Raw genomic sequence first — 23,689 nt, 5'->3', positions numbered from 1 at the left:
ACAAGTTCATTGGCTCGAGGATGGAGGTAGATTCTGGGTGGCTGTTCGTTGGTCAGGAAGTCAGTTTGCGCCATCTCTGTAGGGGAAACTGGCCTCTCCATTCTTAAGTTGCCTTCTTCTGAGCGCCGGGTCGAGTCTCAGTTTCTGCTTCTATTTTAGATCCTTTCACCCCTCCAGCAGCCCCGCAGGTGGAGACCAGACTCAGGCAGACTTATGCAGTGTTGCAAATGTCATTGTCTGAATCTTCTCTTTCCAAGCAGGGGACCCGGGACTGGGAACTTTAGAGCATACATAACTTTGCAGATAACGTTGTTCTTTAAAATCAGAGAACTCTTTGCTATTCTGCTCAGTTCCATTAATATGCATTTGAGGTTGGAGTGGGGTGTGTGTGGGGGGGGGGGGGTGTGGGTGTGTGTGTGTGTGGAAGGTGGGGGCAAAGGCACCTTTGAAATCTGCCTCTTCTTGTATAGCCTCTTACATAGTCTCTTCATGTATGTTACAAACAGGGGACTCTTTACCTACAGTCAATGGATGGTAAGAGGGTTTATAAACCTCCAAATATTTTGTGCAAAATTTGGAAGACGGGCTGCATAGCCTTCACCAGATCCTCAAGGGGATCTGAGACCTCAAGGAGAACAGGAATCCTGTCTCCAGAAGGATTTAGCGAGTGACTGCCGGAACCTACTCAAGGAAACATCTTCCCGATCTCATTCCATAAAGCCTCAGGCTTCTGCTGTTGCCAAGATGCACCGGCTTGCTGCCTGAGAAGGAGGCTTTTGTCTGAGTTAGTTCTGCCACCTACAGCACGCAGCTGGGCAGAGGCGCCCGCTTGGCACGCAGAGCGGGAGGCTCATTTGCATTCATGAATAAGGGGCGGTGCGCGCTGCCTCGCCCGCCTGGTACCCCTCCGCTTGAAGAAAAATGGCTTTGGGGATTCCTGATTAGTATTCAGAGATGCAAATTCCTCTGGGGTGAGTTACAGCGATGGGAAGATATTTTTACAGGAAAGGGGAAGGGATAAATCCTGAGGATTAGCACCTGAAAGAAGTGTTGCCCAAAACCCAAGAGGACAGGTGGGGAAAGGAAGAAAATGAGCTCCTGAGCCCTCACGATAAACGCGGCTCTTCCATTTCTTAGCATGTTCGACGCTGACAACCCGTTCTAGGTCCAGATAGGTAACTTGTCATATAATAAAAATATCTGCCATCTAACTTGTAATCATGAAACTATCTGCTTCAGAAGATGTGATTTTCTAAGCAGCTTGAAGTGCAAACATAGGATTCAGTTCAGTTCAGTTCAGTTCAGTCGCTCAGTCGTGTCCGACTCTCCGCGACCCCATGAATCACAGCACGCCAGGCCTCCCTGTCCATCACCAACTCCCGGAGTTCACTCAGACTCATGTCCACAGAGTCGGTGATGCCATCCAGCCATCTCATTCTCTGTCATCCCCGTCTCCTCCCACCCCCAATCCCTCCCAGCATCAGAGTCTTTTCCAGTGAGTCGACTCGTCACTTGAGGTGGCCAAAGTATTGCAGTTTCAGCTTTAGCATCAATCCTTCCAATGAACATCCAGGATTGATCTCCTCTAGAATGGACTGGTTGGATCTCCTTGCAGTCCAAGGGACTCTCAAGAGTCTTCTCCAGCACCACAGTTCAAAAGCATCAATTCTTCGGCGATCGGCTTTCTTCACAGTCCAACTCTCACATCCATACATGACCACGGGAAAAACCATAGCCTTGACTAGACGGACCTTGGTTGGCAAAGTAATGTCTCTGCTTTTTAATATGCTATCTAGGTTGGTCATAACTTTCCTTCCAAGGAGTAAGCGTCTTTTAATTTCATGGCTGCAATCAGCATCTGCAGCGATTTTGGAGCCCAAAAAAAAAAAGTCTGACACTGTTTCCACTGTTTCCCCATCTATTTCCCATGAAGTGATGGGACCAGATGCCATGATCTTTGTTTTCTGAATGTTGAGCTTCAAGCCAACCTTTTCACTCTCCTCTTTCACTTTCATCAAGAGGCCTTTGAGTTCCTCTTCACTTTCTGCCATAAGGGTGGTGTCATCTGCATATCTGAGGTTATTGATATTTCTCCCAGCAATCTTGATAGTGTTCTTAATATACCTAAAATCATTTTTAAGGGACTCAGTGTTGGGGACTGAGATTGTATTATTCTCACACTGCCTCAGCTGCTAAGTCAATTCAGTCATGTCCGACGCTTGACGACCCCATGGCCTGCAGCCTACCAGGCTCCTCTGCCCATGGGATTTCTCAGGCAAGAGTGCTGGAGTGGGGTGCCATTGCCTTCTCCGATGACTCTCATAGTTTTGTCCTAAGCAGAGTGCGTGAAACTTAGGAGGAAACTCAGTAACTGCTTGTTAATTTAACATAATAGAGATGTGCTTTGTTTTGCAATCTGTGCTGTGCTTGTTAATATATGATCATAATATCTACTGTTTGTTGAACTTACATGTCAAGGCATATCATCTCAACTTTATCAAATGTCTGAGATATGTATGGTTTTACAGGTGAAACCGAGTGCCAGCATTATTAATTGTTTCAGCCAAGGATAAGATTATACCTAGACCTCTCAGGTTTTAAGTCCATGTTTGTTCCACCCCATCCATGAAATTTTATATCCACTGTAAATCAGTTTCTCGAGAATGGGAATTGACCACAAGGAAATGGTTTTAAAATCTTTACAACATTTTTTAATTAAAATAAAAAGTTTTCCCAGTCCTTAGAATTTCTCTGAAAGCTTTTCTTACTGTTCTAGCTTAATGATAGATCCAAATATCTTCTGACCCTGTCTGAAGCTAATAGTAGTTCTTTGATGGATAATGCAGTCTTATCTCTATAAGGAGAGAGGATGTGGAACCTTTCACTGTGCTTGCTATGAGTGACAGGGGAAGACCTAAAAGTGTCTGTAATTTGCACACATATTTTGATTTCCAGTAAAGAATTCTTAGTAAAGGAAAACACACTGGAATATGGACTTAAATGTATAGCAACCCTCTCTCTATCACAGGTTTTTCTTTATTAACATTTTAGGTTTCAAGTTCAGTTCAGTTGAGTCACTCAGTCATGTCTGACTCTTTGTGACCCTATGGACTGCAGCATGCCAGGCCTCCCTGTCCATCACCAACTCCAGGAGTTCACTCAAACTCATGTCCATCGAGTCGGTGATGCCATCCAACCATCTCATCCTCTGTTGTCCCCTTCTCCTCCTGCCTTCACTCTTTGCAAGCACATTAGGGTCTTCTCCAGTGAATCAGTTCTTCACATCAGGTGGCCAAAGTATTGGAGTTTCAGCTTCAGCATCAACCCTTCCAATAAATATTCAGGACTGATATCCTTTAGGATGGACTGGTTGGATCTCCTAGTTCAAAAGCTCTCAGCTTTCGTTATAGTCCAACTCTCACATCCATACATGACTACTGGAAAAATTATAGCTTTGACTAGATGGACCTTTGTTGGCAAAGTAATGTCTCTGCTTTTTAATATGCTGTCTATGTTGGTCATAGCTTTTCTTCCAAGGAGCAAGCATCTTTTAATTTCATGGCTACAATCACCATCTGCAGTGATTTTGGAGCCCAAGAAAATAAAGTTTCTGTTTCCACTGTTTCCCCATCTATTTGCCATGAAGTGATGGGACCAGATGCCATGATCTTGGTTTTCTGAATGTTGGGTTTTAAGCCAATGTTTTCACTCTCCTCTTTCGCTTTCATCAAGAGACTCTTTAGTTCTTCTTCACTTTCTGCCATAAGGGTGGTGTCATCTATGTATCTGAAGTTATTGATATTTCTCCCGGCAATCTTGATTCCAGCTTGTGCTTCACCCAGCCTGGCATTTCACATGAAGTACTCTGCAGGGTGACAATATACAACCTTGACGTACTCCTGTCCCAATTTGGAACCACTCTATTGTTTCAAAAATCTTTCGAAAAGGACTCTAAAGTAAACAAGAAGATAGACAGGATTGAAGATGGATTATAACTAACCCAGATTTCATTACTTTACAGCCTGATGCACTAGTGACTTTGCCTCTTTGAATCACACTCTACTTGTGTCGCTCAAGCTTTGAAATCTTAGTATTTTCCCAAAGAAACTGCGAATTAAAGGAGATTACAGTTGGCCCTTGAGTGGGGTTAGTGGTTTTGGCTTAGATCACTGATAGCTAGGAAGGGCTAAGGAAGTTTTCTAGATGACGACAATTTTGATTATCATGCTTAGACTTGAGAAGAGGAAAAGTGGGATGGGGGCGGTGAAAAGAGAAGGAAATTTGAAATCTGTGCATGGCTTGCTTCTGTATTTATCTCTGCTAAAACCCAGCATTTGTAGGGCAGTGGCTCTCAGCTTTGGGTAATACTTATCAGAATTAGATGAGGGAATGCTCTTTTTACGTGCAGATTCAGGGCCTCACCTCCAGATTCAGTAAAACAGAAAGGGCAGAGCCCAGAAGTCTGCATTTTTAGCAATCAACTCATCTGATTTTGATAGAAGTGTGCCTTAGACTTTGAGGAACATTGGCATAGAAAGGTCCTCCAGTCTTTCTAAGAAACACTCTTTCAATGCATCCATTCATTTGAGCCAAGTCTAGGAACACAGAGATAAAAGGCATAGTCTCATTTCAGCATTCAAAGAGTTCAAAGTCAAGTGGAGAAGAGACTTGGAAGCTGGTGGTTACAAAATGTAACTAAGTTCGTAGAGCAGAAAGAGCTGCGTGCTGTGGAGAGCTGGAGAGGTATTCGGCTCCACCCGCATGGGAAGAAGAGCACGATCCTGGGGAGGAAGGCGTAACAGAAGGGACTCTGCCTTCAAGGATGAGTGGGCAAAACCAGGACGAGAGGAGCGAAGAATTCCAGGTTGAGGGAACCCAGTGGACAATAAGAAGTGTGGCCTCTAGGGAAATGCTCAGATGAGACAGGGCAGAAGGGAAAGGGGCAGTAAAAAAGATGGGCGGATGAAGGCGGAGATTGAATGTCTTAATAAAATGATGCCTTAAAAATAAATAAATTTTAAAAAATAATAAAAATAATTTAAAAATAAATTAAATTAAATAAATAAAAATATATATATATATTTTTTTTTTACAATTAAAAGTCAAAATAGAGTAGCTATGGTTCAGACATCCTGGGAAATAACTATTTCCCAGATATCCTGAAAAATGATATGGGTGTGATTTCAGATTAGACGATGTGACCTAATGTAGAACTTAATGCTCCTGTAATGCATTTTTGCTTCTGTACTTTGCTTACTGCTCGTAAAACCAAAGTTACTCCATTTTAAGATAAGGTTGTTATAAAGTAAAGATTCCTAAAATTGTTTTTGAAAAAATAAAAAAAATAAAATGTTAAGCTGAGGTTCAAAGGAAAAAAAAAAGAAATGGGTGACTAGAAATATAGGCTTGGGAGATTTTCTTATTGTGGTGTATTTTTGGTGCTATTTGAAGATTTGTGTATCTGTATTGCTTGCTATTCAAATAAACTGTTGTAGATGGAAAAAAAAATAAACACTGAGAAAAATAAATAAATAAATAAAATGACGTCTTTTCACACAGGCAGGTGCATTGCCAGGGCTTTCTGGGTGGCACTAGTAGTAAAGAACCCGCCTGCCAGCGCAGGAAATGGAAGAGACGCGGGTTCAGTCCCTGGTGGGAAAGATCCCCTGGAGGAGGGCGTGGCAGCCCACTCCAGTACCCTTGCCTGGAGAAGCCCATGGACAGAGGAGCCTGGCAGGCTACAGTCCTTGGGGTCACAAAGAGTTGAACACGACCGAAGCGACTGAACACGCACGCACAGGTGCATTGCCAATGTGCGTATTGCTGTTGTTGCAACAGCAATGGATGCGTTGTTCCAAGTTGTGATCTTTGCCCTCTTAGCAACAGCGCTCTCAGCGCAGCAGTGTTCTGATAAGCTTCCAACTGAGAAGGAATTCAGAAAAGTGCAGGGCAATCCTAACTGGATTTACCTTCTTATTCCATTCATTAATCTTTGTCGTCAGATGTCTTGGACTGCAGTAGAGCTGAAAGGTCTAACCAAAGGAAGCAAGAAGGGTGACTGCATACAGAACCCGAGCAAAATCTCCACAATGAACATATGTGGGAATATACACTACCAATTTTCACATCTTGTGTAAAATACAAACGAGTCCATGGGAAAAAATGAAGTCGTGTTCATCACGGTTTTTCATAAGAATTAGGATCAAAAAACGTACCTGAAGTTACCACTTTGTTCTCAAAAGCTTGAATGATGCTTTCACTTCCACAAAATCTACATAAACTGCCATTGTAACTCAGTGTGTGGTTATGCAAACAGGAAAAACAACAGAAGCCAGAGTAGAAATCTGAGCATGCTGTGCTAATATGAAAGAGCTTTTTTCTTTAACCAGAGAGAAATACGTCATTTCAGAATAGAACTGCGTGTATCCACCCAACCATCAGTATAGAATATGTGGGGAAATGCGTGTGTGTGTGTGTGTATAAATCACACTCGGCTGTAGTATGATATAAATGATACTAAAGAGAATGAGCATTATCAAGTGTTGGTAATATTTCTTTTCCTCCACACTTAACCAGAAAAAGATAAAAAATGGTAGGAGGGTGGCAGGAGGGAAGAAAAGTGTCTTTAAGCTTCGAAATGGATTCCAGCTGTTAATATTATTTATTGCAAATAATATTATCAAGTAGTGAAACATCGATGTCTTTGAACTCCTTGCAGTTGTGTGTAATACTGGAGCCAATGCAAGAACTGATGTCCAGACATAAAACTTACAACCTCAGTCCACGGGACTGCCTGAAGACCTGCTTGTTTCAGAAGTGGCAGCGGATGGTGGCGCCGCCAGGTACGACCTCACTCTTCCCTCTCCATCTTCATGCTTTTTCCAAGGCTTCTTCTGGGGACGAGGGGATTGAAAAGGGAGCGATTGTAAACGTGTCAGGCAAAGTAGTTTATAAGGGATGTTCTGACCATGATGTTGGATCCAAAGACACTGAGTTGGTGAAGGGCAAGCATCCTCCTTCACTGCGGTGACCACGCTCCACAGTCTCCTCCACAGTCTCCTCACTTGCTAGATTTAGGGGGACTTGAAACTCACAGGAGGAAACTGATTTCTTTAATGTTACTGAGAAGATGTGGATATAGCCGAGATGAGAACCAAGGTTTGCTGTCTCTCAGGTCAGTGGTTGTTCCACTGGACAAGACTGGTGACCGCTGATGGCTTACTTTAGTTTTCTTTGTCCTTTGAAGAATGGCAGAAATTACAAAAAGAAAGGGAGAGAAGGAAGAAGAAAGGAAGAGTGGGGGGTGGGCAGAAGAGAGAAAGAAGGAAGGGGGGGGGAAGGAATAGACGGAGGAAAAAGGGAAGGAAGGAGGGAGGAAGTTTTGCCCTATTTTTAAGGACACGTAATATCAAAGGGTACTCTGATCATGAAAAGAATACATAAAAGACCCCATTTCTCTCACTTCCCTAGGATGCAGTTTAGATACTGTAGTCTCCTGCTGGGGTTCTGAAATTACTGCTTCGAGTCATCATTAATTGTCTTTCTATCTAATATATTTTCACTCCCAGGCGTGTGCCGAGCCTCATTGATCATAAAAGCAAAATGTATCCATTCGCTAAAAATTGTTTTTATGAAGAGTAATTATTAACATGAGGCATATAGCTTTCTGAATCATGAAATATAATGGTCACCTTCCACTGGTAATTGGCCAGGGTTTTAAATAAAGAGAATATGATCAATGTAATCAAGTACATATTTAGAAAGCTGGGAAAACGAGCATTACTTTACATAGAATAGTTGCATCCCCATCTTAGGGGAATTTTCAACATTTAGGACATTATTTTTCAAAGATATTAAATGTACTTAAATTGGCCTTATTTCCTCTTTCAATATCAATAAGGTTTTATGGGGAAAAAATTTCACTCACTCCAGGTCTTGAAAACTTCTATTTCCTGATGTATGCACATATAATTCATATGACGTGGATGTGTGTGTGTGTTAGTCATTCAGTCATCTCTAACTCTTTGCAACCCCTTGGATTGTCACCCACCAGGCTCTTCTGTCCATGGGATTCTCCAGGCAAGAATACTGGAGTGGGTTGCCATTCCCTTCTCCAGGGGATCTTCCTGACCCAGGGATTGAACCGGGGTCTCCTGCATTGCAGGAAGATTCTTTACCATCTGAGCCAGCAGGGAAGCCCAATAATTCATATATTATTCATTAATTCAGTCATTAACTCAACAACTATTTATTGAGCCCCTACAATATGCCAGGCACTGGTCAAACCACTCTGTTTACAGCACTGCGTGAAAACAGTCACAAATCCCAGTGTCTCAGACCTTTCTTTTTCTTTTTTTTATTGGATCTTCATTAGGGTTATTGTGAGGTATGAGATATTTCTTGTTATTCCCGTTCGATATAATAGGCCTGAGATTTAAATTAGAACTTGCTAAAGTTAGTGCAAGACTAATCAGTGGAGATCTATGTCACAGTAAGTTTTGTGTCTTCAGTTCATGACTCTATTGCTACAGCTCCTACAGACAGTAGGAGCAACACATAGCAAACATTTTAGGCATGTTTTCCCAAAATTCCATTAAAAGATACTTTTTTTTTTTTTTTAATGAAAAGCAGCAGATTTCAATTCAAGTCAAAGGAAGAAGACACTGGTCAGGGAAAACTGGGGTATTCGCTTAACTTTAGACTGTACCACCCAACTCACCTCCAGCTGCCTAAGTTGGAACAGTTCTGTTTCCTGTTTCCATAACCTTCAGAATAAACACCCATAACTCTCCATGGATAGGGATGTTAGGCCTCTGTCAATGAATATCTTCAGACTTTAAGATGAAAATATTTATGAAAGAAAAAATAGTGTATAAATAGAAACCTTCTACTTCATCAAAAGTCAGGAATAACATGACGGACCCAGTAGTTTTTGAAATGAGCCTTAAAACAAACTCACCCCATTGTCCAATAGAAGCAGCAAAGATGACTCAAGAAAATGCCAAAGGTCCCCTCACTTAGTTCCAATAGAGCCCTAGCTTACCTTCTGTCCATCAGGGTTGGGCCTAGAATAGGGTTAGCTCTTATATACCATTTCCAATTCATTTAGTAAGTGCCTGGAACAGGCTTCTGAAAGTTTCTCATTATCAAAACAAAGATTATAATAGCCCCTAACTAATAGAGTTGCTATGAATATAAAATAATGAAAGAAAATATCAAGAATATTAGAACACTGAGTCATGCTTAAAGGAGATCAATCCTGGGTGTTCGTTGGAAGGACTGATGCTAAAGCTGAAACTGCAATACTTTGGTCACCTCATGCGACGAGTTGATTCACTGGAAGAGAGTCTGATGCTGGGAGGGATTGGGGGTGGGAGGAGACGGGGACGACAGAGAATGAGATGGCTGGATGGCATCACCGACTCTATGGACATGAGTTTGAGTGAACTCCGGGAGTTGGTGATGGACAGGGAGGCCTGGCGTGCTGTGATTCATGGGGTTGCAAAGAGTCGGACACGACTGAGTGACTGAACTGAACTGAACATAATGCATAATAAATAAATGAAATTCTTCTTACTGCACATTTCCATAAGTCTGTACACTTCCAATAAGATCTTGCCTCATCCTTCAGGTTCAAAAAAAAATTTTTTTTTTCTATTTCTAAACCTGGAAAAGGTCTAGTTTCCTTTCATTAATATATTGATTATAGCATATTAAGACATTTCCCCCCCAGGAATTTTCAAGTAAGTTGCATCCTTTAAACACCAGGGTGCAAACCATGGGCATTTCTCCTGAGCTTGGGAATCCATAAGTTCCACATCAATGACTGGTTGGATGGACACTTCTTGGCTCAAGACGGTAAAGCATCTGCCCGCAATGCGGGAGACCTGGGTTCGATCCATAGGTCGGGAAGATCCCCTGGAGAAGGAAATGGCAACCCACTCCAGTACTCCTGCCTTGAAAATTCCATGGACAGAGGATCCTTGTAGGCTACAGTCCACGCGGTCACAAAGAGTTGGACACGACTGAGCGACTTCACTTCACTTCAAGGTGTAATAGAGCTTGGCTGCAATATGACACTCGGCCAGTAGGTGCTGCTGTTACTCACTGGGTCCCTAATTTAGCTAAATTCACACAGGTGGTGCTAGTGGTAAAGAATCTGCCTGCCAATGCAAGAGTTACGAGTTTCATCTCTGGGTCAGGAAGATCCCTGGAGCAGGAAATGGCAACCCACTCCAGTATTCTTGCCTGGAGAATTCCATGGACCGAGGACCCTGGTGGGCTGCAGGCCATGGGGTCACAGACTCAGACACAACTGAGTACACACATGTGCGTGCGTGCACACACACACACACACTTTCCTCAGGCCTTGGAGGCTCCCTAGGAATCTCAGTGTGAATAGCGTGAAAGTCTCTCAGTTGTGTCTAACTCTTTGCAAACCCCATGGACTGTACATTCCGTGGACTTCTCCAGGCCACATACTGGAGTGGGTAGCCTTTCCCTTCTCCAGAGGATCTTCCCAACCCAGGGATCAAACCCAGGTCTCCTGTACTGCAGGTGGATTCTCAGAACCCTCCTTTTATTATAAAAAGAAGGTAGGCCATAAAATATTTTTCTCAAAATTCATAATGGTAATAATATTTTAAGTTCAAATTGTGACAGTGGTATCAGTTCACTTCAGTTCAGTTCAGTCGCTCAGTCGTGTCCGACTCTTTGCGACCCCATGAATCACAGCACGCCAGGCCTCCCTGTCCATCACCAACTCCCGGAGTTCACTCAAATTCACCTCCATCGAGTCGGTGATGCCATCCAGCCATCTCATTCTCTGTCGTCCCCTTCTCCTCCTGCCCCCAGTCCCTCCCAGCATCAGAGTCTTTTCCAGTGAGTCAACTCGTCTCATGAGGTGGCCAAAGTGTTGGAGTTTTAGCTTTAGCATCAGTCCCTCCAATGAACACCCAGGATTGATCTCCTTTAGGATGGACTGGTTGGATCTCCTTGCAGTCCAAGGGACTCTCAAGAGTCTTCTCCAACACCACAGTTCAAAAGCATCAATTCTTCAGCGATCAGCTTTCTTCACAGTCCAACTCTCACATCCATACATGACCACAGGAAAAACCATAGCCTTGACTAGACGGACCTTGGTTGGCAAAGTAATGTTTCTGCTTTTTAATATACTATCTAGGTTGGTCATAACTTTCCTTCCAAGGAGTAAGCGTCTTTTAATTTCATGACTGCAATCAGCATCCGCAGTGATTTTGGAGCCCAAAAAAATAAAGTCTGACACTGTTTCCCCATCTATTTCCCATGAAGTGATGGGACCAGATGCCATAATCTTTGTTTTCTGAATGTTGAGCTTCAAGCCAACCTTTTCACTCTCCTCTTTCACTTTTATCGAGAGGCTTTTTAGTTCCTCTTCACTTTCTGCCATAAGGGTGGTATCATCTGCATATCTGAGGTTATTGATATTTCTCCCAGCAATCTTGATTCCACCCTGTGCTTCTTCCAGCCCAGCGTTCCTCATGATGTGCTCTGCATATAAATTAAATAAGTAGTATAACTCACCCCTAAGACGTATTCATAGATTCCAGACATATAGATGGGCTTCCAAGGTGGTGCTAGTGGTAAAGAATCCACCTGCCAATGCAGAAGAGGGAGACTCAGGTTCAATCCCTGGGTCAGAAAGATCCCCTGGAGTAGGAAATGGCAACTCACTTTAGTGTTCTTGCCTGGAAAATCCTATGGACAGTGGAGCCTGGCGGGCTACAGTCCATGGGGCCACAAAGAGCCGGACACGACTGAGCATGTGACATATAGATGAAACCAGAAAGAACAATTAAATGCAAATCATTTTATAGACATGTTAAAGAAAAGAGTTTCCATCATTTTGTGCTAAAACTGGATCATCAGTTTTCTCCTTTTGGGTTTTGTCAAGTTAAAATAAACGGGGGAAAAAAATGTCAATAGTCTACTCTTTTCAGTTTACAAAAACAGTGTCACTGGAGGGACCGCGGTGGTGGCCCAGGAACTGATCCTTCTTCCCTTTTCCATATTGCAGCAGAACCCACAAGGCAACCGACAACCAAACGGAGGAAACGGAAAAACTCCACGAGCAGCACCTCCAACAGCAGCGCGGGGAACGCCGCCAACAGCACGGGCAGCAAGAAGAAGACCACGGCTGCCAACCTGAGTCTGTCCAGTCAGGTACCTGTAAGTCTCGCTTTCCTTTTAGGCTGCAATTCCTGCCTTTACCGTCTCCCAATTCCAGGGGGGCCCGCGGAAAAGACTCTTAGCTGCAAAGACCCTCTGGGCCAGGTGGGCGGGAGGTGGGGTGGGGGAGGGGAAGGCAGGGACAGGAGTCGGGAGGAAGGAGGAGGACTCTGTCCTGAAAACCAGCCCCTGCAAACTGGGAACTAGAAAGCAATACGCAGAGTCTGTGCTGCAGCGGGACGGGAATGAAAATGCCGTCAGAGTCGCAGACAGGAGATGTGTCACCTAAGGTTTAATTAAAATATCACTGAGCGATGTGCCTGGTGGCAGATAAGGGGCTCTGGGCACCATCGCTGGGACCCTCTGTTCCACTGGAAAGCTAGCTCCTGGCACTCAGACTCCAGCTTGTCATTTGACTGTCCCCAACTGCCCCCGCCCCAGACATGGGCATCTCCTCGTATTTTAAGACTCAGGTAATTAACTCAAGGCCAGTGCAGCTCAGTGGATTTTGCTTCCCTGTTTCATTAGCTTAGAGGGAGGTTCAGCCCCAGGTTTGGTCTGGACTCTCTTGACCTCTTGGCCCTTTCCTCTCAGTTCTGGGTCTTGACGAAGGAAGTGGGCCGCTCAGAAGGGGGCTTCTTGAACTCTGAGACCGATACCCGAGGGTGTCCCCGGGAAGGCAAACCAGGCAGATGGAACCTTTCTTCCTCTCCTCTTGATTTCTTCCCCAGTCCTCCCCCTTCTTCCTGATCCCTTCTGGCCTCTGAGTTCCTCATCCCGGAATTTTATTGATCAGTTCTCGCGCTCCTTGAAGCGCGCCTTGCCTCTCCAGTTTCCTTGTCTGCGGCCCTTGGCACGTCACCTCACCAGGCTTTCGACTGTCCTTCCTTCCGACCCAGGGGTTCTGTTGGCGCCTCCGAGGTGCCCTCTGGCTCCTGTGTCTTTGAGAGTGTGCCCGGGTGTTCTCATGGCGCCTCCGAGGTGCCCTCTGGCTCCTGTGTCTTTGAGAGTGTGCCTGGGTGTTCTCATGGCGCCTCCGAGGTGCCCTCTGGCTCCTGTGTCTTTGAGAGTGTGCCCGGGTGTTCTCATGGCACCTCTGAGGTGTCCTCTGGCTCCTGTGTCTTTGAGAGTGTGCCGGCTCTTGCAGCCGTCCTCCACCTCCAATGCGGTTCTTTTCTTCCCTTTCCCGTCTTTCTCACTCATCTCCCCTCTTGGGCTTTGGTCCCTCTCCTTCAGGTTCTGATCCTGCGCTGTCTCCTGTCCATGTGGGAGTGGACCATCCTTTCCAGAAGGCTCTCCGCTTACCTCTCAATGTGGCTTTCAAATCTGTCCCCCACCCACTTGCCCCCGCATCGCATTGGTCAGGTCTCTTCGACTAAACCCAGCCCCATCAGTGTATCTGAGAATCTCCTGGCCTCTCCTCCTGTCCCCCATGGACAGAGGGTGCGGTGGCCATTCCCCAGCACAGTAAAAAGAAAGGGTCATGAGAGAGTGGCCAGCCTCTGGGGTAGGTGTCATTTTAATTTTAAGAGCATTAGGAATCTCAGTCTTCAGATAATACCAGAGTCACCTCTGTTTTTAACTGGGCTATCATCCCTGAAGAGTGCTGCTACTGCTGCTGCTGCTAAGTCACTTCAGTCGTGTCCGACTCTGTGTGACCCCATAGATGGAAGTCCACCAGGCTCCCCTGTCCCTGGGATTCTCCAGGCAAGAACACTGGAGTGGGTTGCCATTTCCTTCTCCAATGTGTGAAAGTGAAAAGTGAAAGTGAAGTCGCTCAGTCGTGTCCGACCCCTAACGACCCCATGGACTGCAGCCCACCAGGCTCCTCCATCCATGGGATTTTCCAGGCAAGAGTACTGGAGTGGCTTGCCATTGCCTTCTCCGCCCTGAAGAGTGAGGGGGTTGGAAATCAAAGGAGAAAAGCAGTCTTATTAAGGTGCCAGTAAATTATACCCACTGCTGGTTAAATGGAAAATGCATAGAAAAGAAAATGGCCAGGTGTAAATAAATCAGCCCCCAAAGCATACACAAGTAGCCTATTTATTCATTTAATCTGAGAGTTTTAGAAACTAAAGGTTGTTAGTTTCCACAAACAATTGAAAGTACATTCCAGAGATTTCTGGAACTCTGACGTAGCTACTTAAAGGCACAGGGACTGCAAGAATTCAGAGCAGTTCATCAAGCATTTTCTGAGCTCCTATTATGTGCCCTACACTATACCAGGTGTTTGGTTATCCCAAGATTTAAAATAAAAAAAAAAAAAGAAACAAGACCAAAAGACGCCCAAGCTCTGTCATTGAAGAGCTCACTATCTAAAGGAGGGACGATGAAGAGGTTTCTTCTCTCCTGCCAACTCAGTCTCCTGGGGTCAACTCACAGGGTAGAGTGTCCAGAAAGATTCTGAGCCTGAGCTGGGCATGGTAGGCCATCCATTAGTGATGTCTACCATGGGTACCAAATAGCAGCCATGTGTCCGTGTATTTTAACATACCTGGACTAGTCAGAAACGTTGCAATTTTTTTAAAGAGCACCTAACTTTTTCTACCCCATTACATTCCTGTCTTCCCAACCAACCATTGCATTTTGCTGGAAGATACCTGTGTTGAGAGGGTCTTTAATGAGTTAAGACCCTTCAGACAAGAGCAAGGCACCATTAGAAAGTGCAAGAAGAGTGTTAGCAGTATTTTTACTGTGCAATGAAGGATGTGTTCATTAAGTGAAACTTAGAGATGGCTGAGAGAAACAGGGAAGTCATCCAGGTTAGGCAAACGTGTCCGTTTCTATAGGTCCCCGGCTGGTTGGATGTCAGATGATAAGCACCAACTGGCTTCTAATGATCACATCTTTTGTGTGTCCTGAATCACCCACACCCCGTTCCTATTTAACTAGAAATGCCACTTGCTGGTCTTAGCTGCCCTGTCTGAAGACACGGACAGGGGGGCATGTTACCGTGGCCACGTCTGTGGTCCGCCGAGCTGCCGGACGGCAGTGTGTGTGTCCGGCAAGGGCTCGGGTTTAATCCTCAGCTTCTGCTTCTCACTCCATGAGCAGGGGCTAGGAACAACCCCGAACCACAGCCTCAACCCTGGGAGGGATGGAGACCTGTGTCAGTCCACAGCAGAGACCCCTGCTGGCCAGTGTAAGGAGAAGCATTGAGGGGCCCTGAAAGGAGTCCCTCCCTGTCCTCCTCAGAGGTTGGTGGTCCTCGCTCCGGGGCTTAGTGAGAAGAGATAACGCGGGCACCAGCTGGTGGCATCCCAGGGTCTCCAGCAAGGAGCAGAGGGGTCTGCCTCGTAGGGAGTTGAGACCACATGGGTTACTCTTAGGTAGACCAATATCGCCTCCTGAGGAGGGTCCCACAGGACAGGGCAGGAAGTTCAGCTCTCACTGTGGATGTTGAATGATGTTGGGGGGGATTTTTTAAGGTGTGGGGGTGTTGGGGAAATGATGCCAACACCCCCAGTTAGAAGGAGCCCCAAATGTGCGTTGGGCTTCCCAGGTGGTGCTAGTGGTAAAGAATTCAGCTGCCAATGCAGGAGACAAAAGAGATGAAGGTGTGATCCCTGGGTTGGGAAGATCCCCTGGAGGTGGGCGTGGCAACCCACTCCAGTATTCTTGCCTGGAGAATCCCATGGACAGAGGAGCCTGGTGGGCCACAGTCCATGGGGTAGCAAAGAATCAGACATAAGTGAAGCGACTGAGCATGCACATAAAATGTGCCTTCTGTCTCCGTTCGTTTTGTGAAGATAGCAAGTCAAGCCCGCCTGAGTGGAGAACCCACGTCCTAGCCTAGAGGTTTAGCAGAGCCACCTAGAGTCCTGTGCGTAATTGTGTAACTGTCCTCAAGCCTCTAGGTGCACGCAGAGTCCTTAGCACACGTCTGTCTCGTTGTAACTTGCCATCTACTCATCGCTCATGCGTGCACACACACATACGCACACCCACAATTATGCCTCTGGCTGAGGATATGTTTTATATCAGGAAGGCAAATGTGGCATCTCTCTGAAACTTCAGATGCTCAAAAATATCTATGCCTGGGCATCTTTTCCATTTGCTTCTGGAACAAAGATACACCAAACATCCTATGAGCCTGTATGAGCCCCATTTGAAGAGATTCAAATCACTGTTTTCGTAGGACTTTTCTGGAATGATTGCTGTTTGCGGATACAGTGAAGGCATCTGGAGTGTTGGGAACTTCTTTGCTAATATCACGTTTAAGTCAGCTTCTTCTGTTTCCAAATTATGCTTTACTTCCTGCCATTCCCCCAGCCTCTCTTGCTGACCTTGGACTCACAATACTAATGCAGACCCACACTTCGGTTCTAACATTCTTCCCCTGCCCTGTGACACCTAATGCGTGTGTTTTCCCAGCCCTTCAAAGGGTGCCACACACAGGTCACGAGATGAGATTCACCCTCGTGTGGCGCTCTGCCACATCTTAACCTGGTCTTGCCTCCTGCCTTTGCTCCTGACTGTAAGCACAGTCTCCTGATGACCTGCAATGAGGGGGCGCTTTTTGTATCCCCAACACCCCAAGGGGTCAGGTGGAAGCCCCGATCCATTTAACTTCCCATCAGCTTTCTTGACACTCGAAGTCTGTGTCTATTTTACATCTCAAGAGTCCCTGTGAGTCTCTCACAAGTCAGTGTCACATGTAGCTCCTGGTGGCATCATAAGGACATTCTTAGAGACTCACAGTTGGATACCCTGCCAGCACCTCGATGGCTGAGTCTAGTCAGGCCACCTTTGAGCCACTTACTTCTTCTGGGGCATTTCTCTTTAACATCCTTGTTATCATTTCGCAAGAGTGATTAGTCTGAAAACACTGTGTGAAACCTATTGATTATCTTCACTCTAATTTGAGGGGAATCGATCTATCAGACAAACAAGGTTTTCCATTCCAAAACAGACCAGATCGTCACAAAGGGATTAGTTTAATGGGCACCTTCAAAATTTGAGAAGGGCCCTGGAGGGACAGCTGGACCTTTCTCCTGACCACGAGCAGTGTTCCACTCAGACTGCCCCAGGCAGCCTCTCTTGCCCCAGTGGAAAGAACGTTTGTCAAGGCAAATTCGCATTCCTATCAGCAAATGCGTACTTATATCTCCAAAAGCATCTGGCTGGCCCTGATGTTTCAGCTTCAGCCAAAGCCGAGGGCAGTCAGGCGCTCTTAAGTAGATTGTTGCTCAGAGTTGGCAGAGCAGGATCCACCTGACGGATGCCCTGTGCCGTGCCCAGGTCAGCCATTGGGCCCACAGTGCCCCCTTGGAACGGAGGCCAGAGCCGCGCCTTGCACAGGCTTTCTTGCCCCCTGTCCACGAGCCTCTGCAGCGGTGGCCTCTACCAAGCTCCCAGCTCTAGGAGGTGCCTTCCCTGTTTGCGTGGAAGGACAGTTTGTACTTAAAGGAGAGATTAGATGGATTCTTCTTGCACGCTTCCATCTCTGATGACGACCAGCTTCATCGACATAATTATCATTCGTTCTCTTCATCTTCCTTTAATGGCACCAGCTGGACAGACTGGTTCTCTTTACTGCCCAGATTGGTGGTGGGGTTGTCTGTGTGGGGATAGGTGACAGGCACCAAGGAATAACAGATGGTAAATTCAGGGCTTGTTGGCAATCAGCAGGTTTTTGCTAATGACTTAATTAGCTATGCAAATTGTCAAATCAGTGTGAACATTGTTTTTATCGAAAACTTTACCTAAATTAATTACCATAATTAAGTAGCAGAATGTCAAGGATGTTGGCTGCGTAAAAGGGCCTGGCTGAGTAGGAATAAAGAGAGATCTGTCTTCAATTAAAACGTATACCGTCCTTGGGACAGAGAAAATGCCGTTTGGAATGAGTTGCGTGAAGACGGCAGAACCGCCTCCCTCCCCTTCCCCGGCGTCGGCTGCTATTCTCAGTAGTTTGCAAAGCCTTCCCGAGACCCTCAGTAAAAGTGGTGGCGTTTCCAAGGTCTCGCACAGCGCCCACTGCCCTCTCCAGAGTCCCCAGTGTCGGCAAGTTGCACAGCGTGGATTTTTTTAATTTTGAAAAATCCATTTTTTTATTTCTGCAGATTGCTAGCATTGCTCGTTCTCCGGTGTCAGGCTGCACGCTAAGGACATAAACTCGCGTGGTTGTTCCCCGTCAGGAGGCGATGTTTATTTCCTGTAGAAATCCAATATGCGTCCTGGTCCCCCCGACACTGAGACTTGACCCCGGTGTACAGGACACGGTGTGTCTGGCCCAGGCCCCCCAGCGCCTCCTCCCGCTAGTGTTTTAAGTGGGCTTCTCTCTCCCAAGGTTCCCTGTAATAATGTCAGCTGCTGTTCACAGGATGTGATGGTGGTAGGAGAGCCAACTCTGATGGGAGGTGAGTTTGGGGACGAGGACGAAAGGCTAATCACTAGATTAGAAAACACGCAGTATGATGCGGCCAACGGCATGGACGACGAGGAAGACTTCACCAGTTCACCCGCCCTGGGGAACAGCAGCCCATGGAACAGTAAACCTCCGGCCACTCAAGAGACCAAATCAGAGAACCCCCCGCCCCAGGCTTCCCAGTAAGAGTGACCGGCTCCAGGATTCACTGTCCATAGCCCCCGTGGGTCACGCTCACTATTTCACATCCTTACTTACAGGAGAGGAAGGAGCAGACGTTAAAACTTTGCCACGCAAATACCGATTTCTAAACCACAATGATCTGAGTTTCTTTCTTCCTTTTTTTTTTTTAAATTGAGAGGACCATTCCAAATAAACTTCCAGGACCCCTCCCTGGAGGCCTTCGCAGGTAACACAGATACTGGCACTGATCATAATTAAAACAAGAGCAAATGCTAGCGCTTCTCCTGGCTCCGTTTGAACCACGTTTGTTAATTTCCTTTTGCCAACCCCGCATCCAACCATCCAACGAAGGCCATATTATCAGTAAACCCTCAGTGCTCAGGATCCCATTCTATGCCGAATCCAACTACAGATGACTTTTTAATATTGTAAGATATTTTCTGCTTTTTGACTTGCATCTGAGAGTTTCTTGTTTCAGTAAAAAAAGAAAAGGAAAAAAAATCCGCTTTTGGAAAGTAATTTAAACGTACCTTTATTTTTTTTTCTCCTTCACCTTTTCTTTCTTTGGGTAACAGCGAAGAGGGCCCAGCAGGGTAATTTATGGCCAAGCTAATGTCAATTGGTCCTCGAGCCCGAGTTGGTTCAGTCGAGCCCGAGTGCAGAAACAAGAAATGTCTTTTTGTCATCAGAGACACTACAGCAGATTTTTATGTAAGGAAAGGCACCTGGCCCCTTGAGAATGTATTCGTTTGTAAAATTGCTGTTGATCCAAATATTTTCAAGCCATGTAATCCATTAATTTTGTGGGCAGTTTAATAAATCTGAAACTTTTGGGTTTCTTTTTTTTTATTGTATCTGAATTGACTGTTGTTTCTCTTCATAGTATATTTCCTGTATAATATTTTGTAAAGCCCTCACCTGGTTCTTTTATGGGGACTTTTCTTTGGGGGCAATTCCAGTGTATTTATGTGAAACTTTATAAAAGAACTAATTTTTCCATTTGCATATTAATATGTTCCTCTATACATGTAAAGACACAGTGGCTCGTGTGTTATAAAACAGCTGTATTTTATGTATGCTTTACTGATAAGTGTGCCAATAATAAACTGTGTTAACGACCAAAGCAAATGAGTCTGCGTATCTGTGATCCTGGCAGAGAAATCTGCCCACGATGATGAGAAGTACTGAGCGTGGATTTATGACCCAAGTGCCACATGGAGTGGGACTGTGAAAACGGCTCATCTTTACAAAGTACCATTTCTTCCTCACTCACTGCAGTTTACTTGGGCAAACACAGGGGTACCTTCTCTGTGCCAGCCACTCTGCTGTCCCAAGACACAGGAATTGGAAAGCAAGGATTGACCTGGCTCCCTATGGCTGGTCAAACATAAGGGCAGCGGCTTCCACTCACTGAGTGCTTACTCTGTACCAAACATCTCAATTTAAGGTCCACAGACATTACTTCGGGCTTCCCTGATAGCTCAGACAGTGAAGAATCTGTCTGTAATGCAGGATATCCAGATTCTATCCCTGGGTTGAGAAGATCCCCTGGAGAAGGGAATGGCAGCCCACTGCAATATCCTTGCCTGGGGAATTCCATGGACAGAGGAGCCTTTATTTCAGTTAATCCTCACAGCTCCACCAAGCAGGCCTTCATCTCCCCATTTTTTATAAATCAGTGCTCACACTTGCCTATTTTTCTAAAAGGTGTATTATACAAAGATTATGGAAAACTCATTTGGGGACTTTGGGTTTCAAGAACTTTCGTCGCATTTGTCTACTCTGTTCGAATGAGGAAGATGAGTGAAGAAATCTGTTAGCATTAACTGGATGTGTATAAAGTGCCAGGCCATAGTAATAGATCATCTCAGCCAGTTCTGGAAAAGCGGGGCTTGAAAAGAGAAGAGAAAGGAGAGGTGTCTCTTAGGTTGAGATTCCCAGAAGCAAAACCTGAGACCAGAATTTGGGGCACAGAGTTACTGAGGGGATCTTCTTCAGTTAAAAAAAAAAATTCTTTAAGGGAGTGGACGGGGAAAGATGGGGAAGAGGAAAGAGCTAGGAAAGCTGCAAACTCAGGAAGCCTACTTCCTGAGCCTGGTCCATGGTGCAGGGGAAGGTTTGGGCCTTGCAACTCAGCTGCCAGATTTCTGTACACCTGTACTGGTCAGACATTGGCTGGGGCCACCCCCAGGGGGTGTGGGAGGCAGTAACTTCAGAATAAGATGGGCCTCCATCAGCCAAGGGCTGTGCTGCAGAGGAGAGATCAACTGGAAGGCAACAGTCTTAGCATCTCGGCATGGGCAGGCTAGTCCCAGAAAGGGCGTCTGGGCAGGGGACCAACCGTCTGCTTCAGTAAGTGAGTTGCTCCATCTCAGAGCTCACAGGTGACATCAGTGGAATTTGTTTCTGCATCTCCCTTGACTACAAAGCCTGGCTTTTCTCTAGAGCCTCACATTGTTTCCTTACAACATTAGCACTGGAAGGAAAATGTGTGGTACAGTAGCAATAGAGCCAAAGGAAATTGAGGGAAACAGCTACCATAATTGAAACTTCCCCACTAGAGCAAGAGAGCTGCCAGCTCATCCTCCACCCACCTCATCATCTCAGGTTTCCTTTTATCAGTTCTTTAAAGTCACCAACCTGCAGTCATCACAGATGATTTCTGCGACAATTTGTTTGACGTCTATTCCACTTATCTATTGCTGCACAGCTGATCGACCCCAAACTCAGAGACTCAAGAGGCAATTTATTATTATCAGTTACCATTCTGAGAGCTCAATGGTCAGGCAGTCTGCACTTAGAGGCACAGACGTTGGTTGGGGATGGTGTCATCAGAGGTTTGGCTGGGATGGACATTCAAGATGGCGCAATCACATAGCTGGCGATTAGAATGGAATTTAGGGCTGTTGAATACAGCCTCTAGATGGGGCTTTCACAGAGTGATGGTTGGGTTCCCAGGGGAGAAGAAGCAAACTGCCAGTGCTGAGAACTGAAACACCATCCCTTCTCTGCGCTGTCCGTCAAGGCAGCCCAGATGCAAGGTGCAGAGACCCAGACTTCCCTCTGTGACGGGTAAGGAGCAGGTGCCTCCAACAAGGGGAGAGACTGCAGGTGGCCATGTTTGGAAACAAACCTCTACGGCATGCAACACAGTTCACAGGCTGGTCCGTGCTTCCTTGACATGGTGTCCTTGGCCCCTTCCCACTGGCGCCTGACCACCATCTACCTGCACTCCTTCTGGTTGTCTGAATACGCTAAGTGCTCATGTCAGACACGTCCTGCATACGTTTCTCCCTCTTAGAATGCCGCCCCCACCTTTTTATATAACCAGAGCTACTCAATCCTTTTTTTTTTTAATTAATCAATTTATTTTTGGCTGCACTGGGCCTTGGTCATGGGGTGTGGACTTTTCATTCTAGCGGTTTCTCTTGTTGCAGAGTGTGGGCTCTAGGTGTGCAGGCTCAGTAGCTGAGGCGCTTGGGCTTAGTTGCTCCCCGGCATGTAAGATCTTCCCAGATCAGGGATCGAACCCACGTTCTCTGCCTTGGCAGGTGGATTCTTAACCACTGGACCACCAGGGAAGTCCCCAAAGCTATTCACTCTTAAAGGCCCAGTTTGATTCTCCTGGCCCCTGAGATGACTCCCAACTCTGGTCAGCATCTGTAGTCCCCTCTGGGGTCCAAGAGCACTTGGTTCTTGCTTCTGCCTTGGCTCTATCCTGACAAGTTTTTGTTTCTGCTGTTAGATACCTTTCACTGTCCTGTGAGACTTTTCTAGGACTGAGTGGTTTAATCATTTCCATCTGAATCCTTAATATCTAAACTCTATCATACGTATTGAAATAGAGTTAAAAACTCCCAAGCAAGAAATCACGAAACCACTGCTTACCGTGCATTTTCCCTTTATATTACAGTCTGTCATCCTATGGCACAACGTAAAGTGACATTTACCCTTGTGGGCACATGAGAGATGAGAGGTAGCAGGGATGGGCTTGTTCAAGTTTCTCAGAGGTCAAGTCAGCACAAAACAAGCATTCTACAAAACATTTAAACCTAACTTAAATGATTTGTTAGGCCCCGGAGATTTGTCAGGCCCAGAATAATTCCAAGGACAACCATTTCTCAAGAACACACTACATGTCAGCCACTTGCTAGGTCCCTTGCCTGAGTGGTCTCACAATGATGGGAACCCAATGGTGGTGCATAGTTGGGTTTTGCTCTGTAATAAGCTCCAAATCTCAGCAGCCGATGACCAGAAAGATTTTATTTTTCTCCCTGATGGGACAGTGGATCACCTGGAACAAACGTATCTCGGGTCTGCCCCTCGGGTCTCTATCTAGAACAGGCAGTCTTCAGAGCACACACTTTCTTGGCAGATTCTGAAAGAAGTGAAAGAAGACAAACCAAATCACACACTTGCTCACACTGCATCCATTAGCCAACGCAAGTCTCAAGGACAATCCAATGTCGGTGGAGTGGGGAAATAAGCTCTGCATCTTGCAGACTCAAGGGTATGAACAAATACCTGGGAATCCAACCTACCCTTGGCAGCCTGCATAAAGATGTCTGAAAACCTTCTAGCAATTTGCTAACATTTAAAAACTGATGAAGGAAATGGCTGGAGAAGGAAATGGCAACCCACTCCAGTGCTCTTGCCTGGAGAATCCCAGGGACGGAGGAGCCTGGTGGGCTGCAGTCCATGGAGTCGCAAAGAGTCGGACACGACTGAGCGACTTCACTTTCACTTTTCACTTTCACGCATTGGAGAAGGAAATGGCAACCCACTCCAGTGGGTTGAGAATCCCAGGGACGGCGGAGCCTGGTGGGCTGCCGTCTATGGGGTCGCACAGAGTCGGACACGACTGAAGCGACTTAGCAGCAGCAGCAGCAGCAGCAGTATATATATGTGGAGTAGGAAATAGCAACCCAC

At 45.8% G+C, this 23,689-nt stretch overlaps 1 protein-coding gene across 7 annotated transcripts in view; it reads left to right on the top strand.

Moving 5' to 3' along the window:
* Positions 1-19,875, top strand: part of LDB2 (LIM domain binding 2) — a 477,514-nt gene extending 457,639 nt beyond the window's left edge. The window contains exons 6-8 of one of the 7 annotated variants that reach the window (XM_088836541.1): positions 6,719-6,842; positions 12,059-12,201; positions 18,533-19,875. In XM_088836541.1, coding sequence (XP_088692667.1) covers positions 6,719-6,842; positions 12,059-12,201; positions 18,533-18,763 — 498 coding nt within the window. In that variant the 3' untranslated portion in view covers positions 18,764-19,875. The other 6 variants (XM_088836539.1, XM_088836540.1, XM_088836538.1 and 3 more) reach the window with 6 other exon arrangements.
* Positions 19,876-23,689: the final 3,814 nt, after the last annotated feature.

This window comes from Moschus berezovskii, chromosome 5, assembly GCF_049115385.1.
Source record: "Moschus berezovskii isolate FMDL1 chromosome 5, NW_MosBer_1.0, whole genome shotgun sequence".
Classification (NCBI taxonomy): Eukaryota; Metazoa; Chordata; class Mammalia; order Artiodactyla; family Moschidae; genus Moschus; species Moschus berezovskii.
Note: the sequence above shows the minus strand (reverse complement) of the source record. Positions and strands in the feature narration are given on the sequence as shown.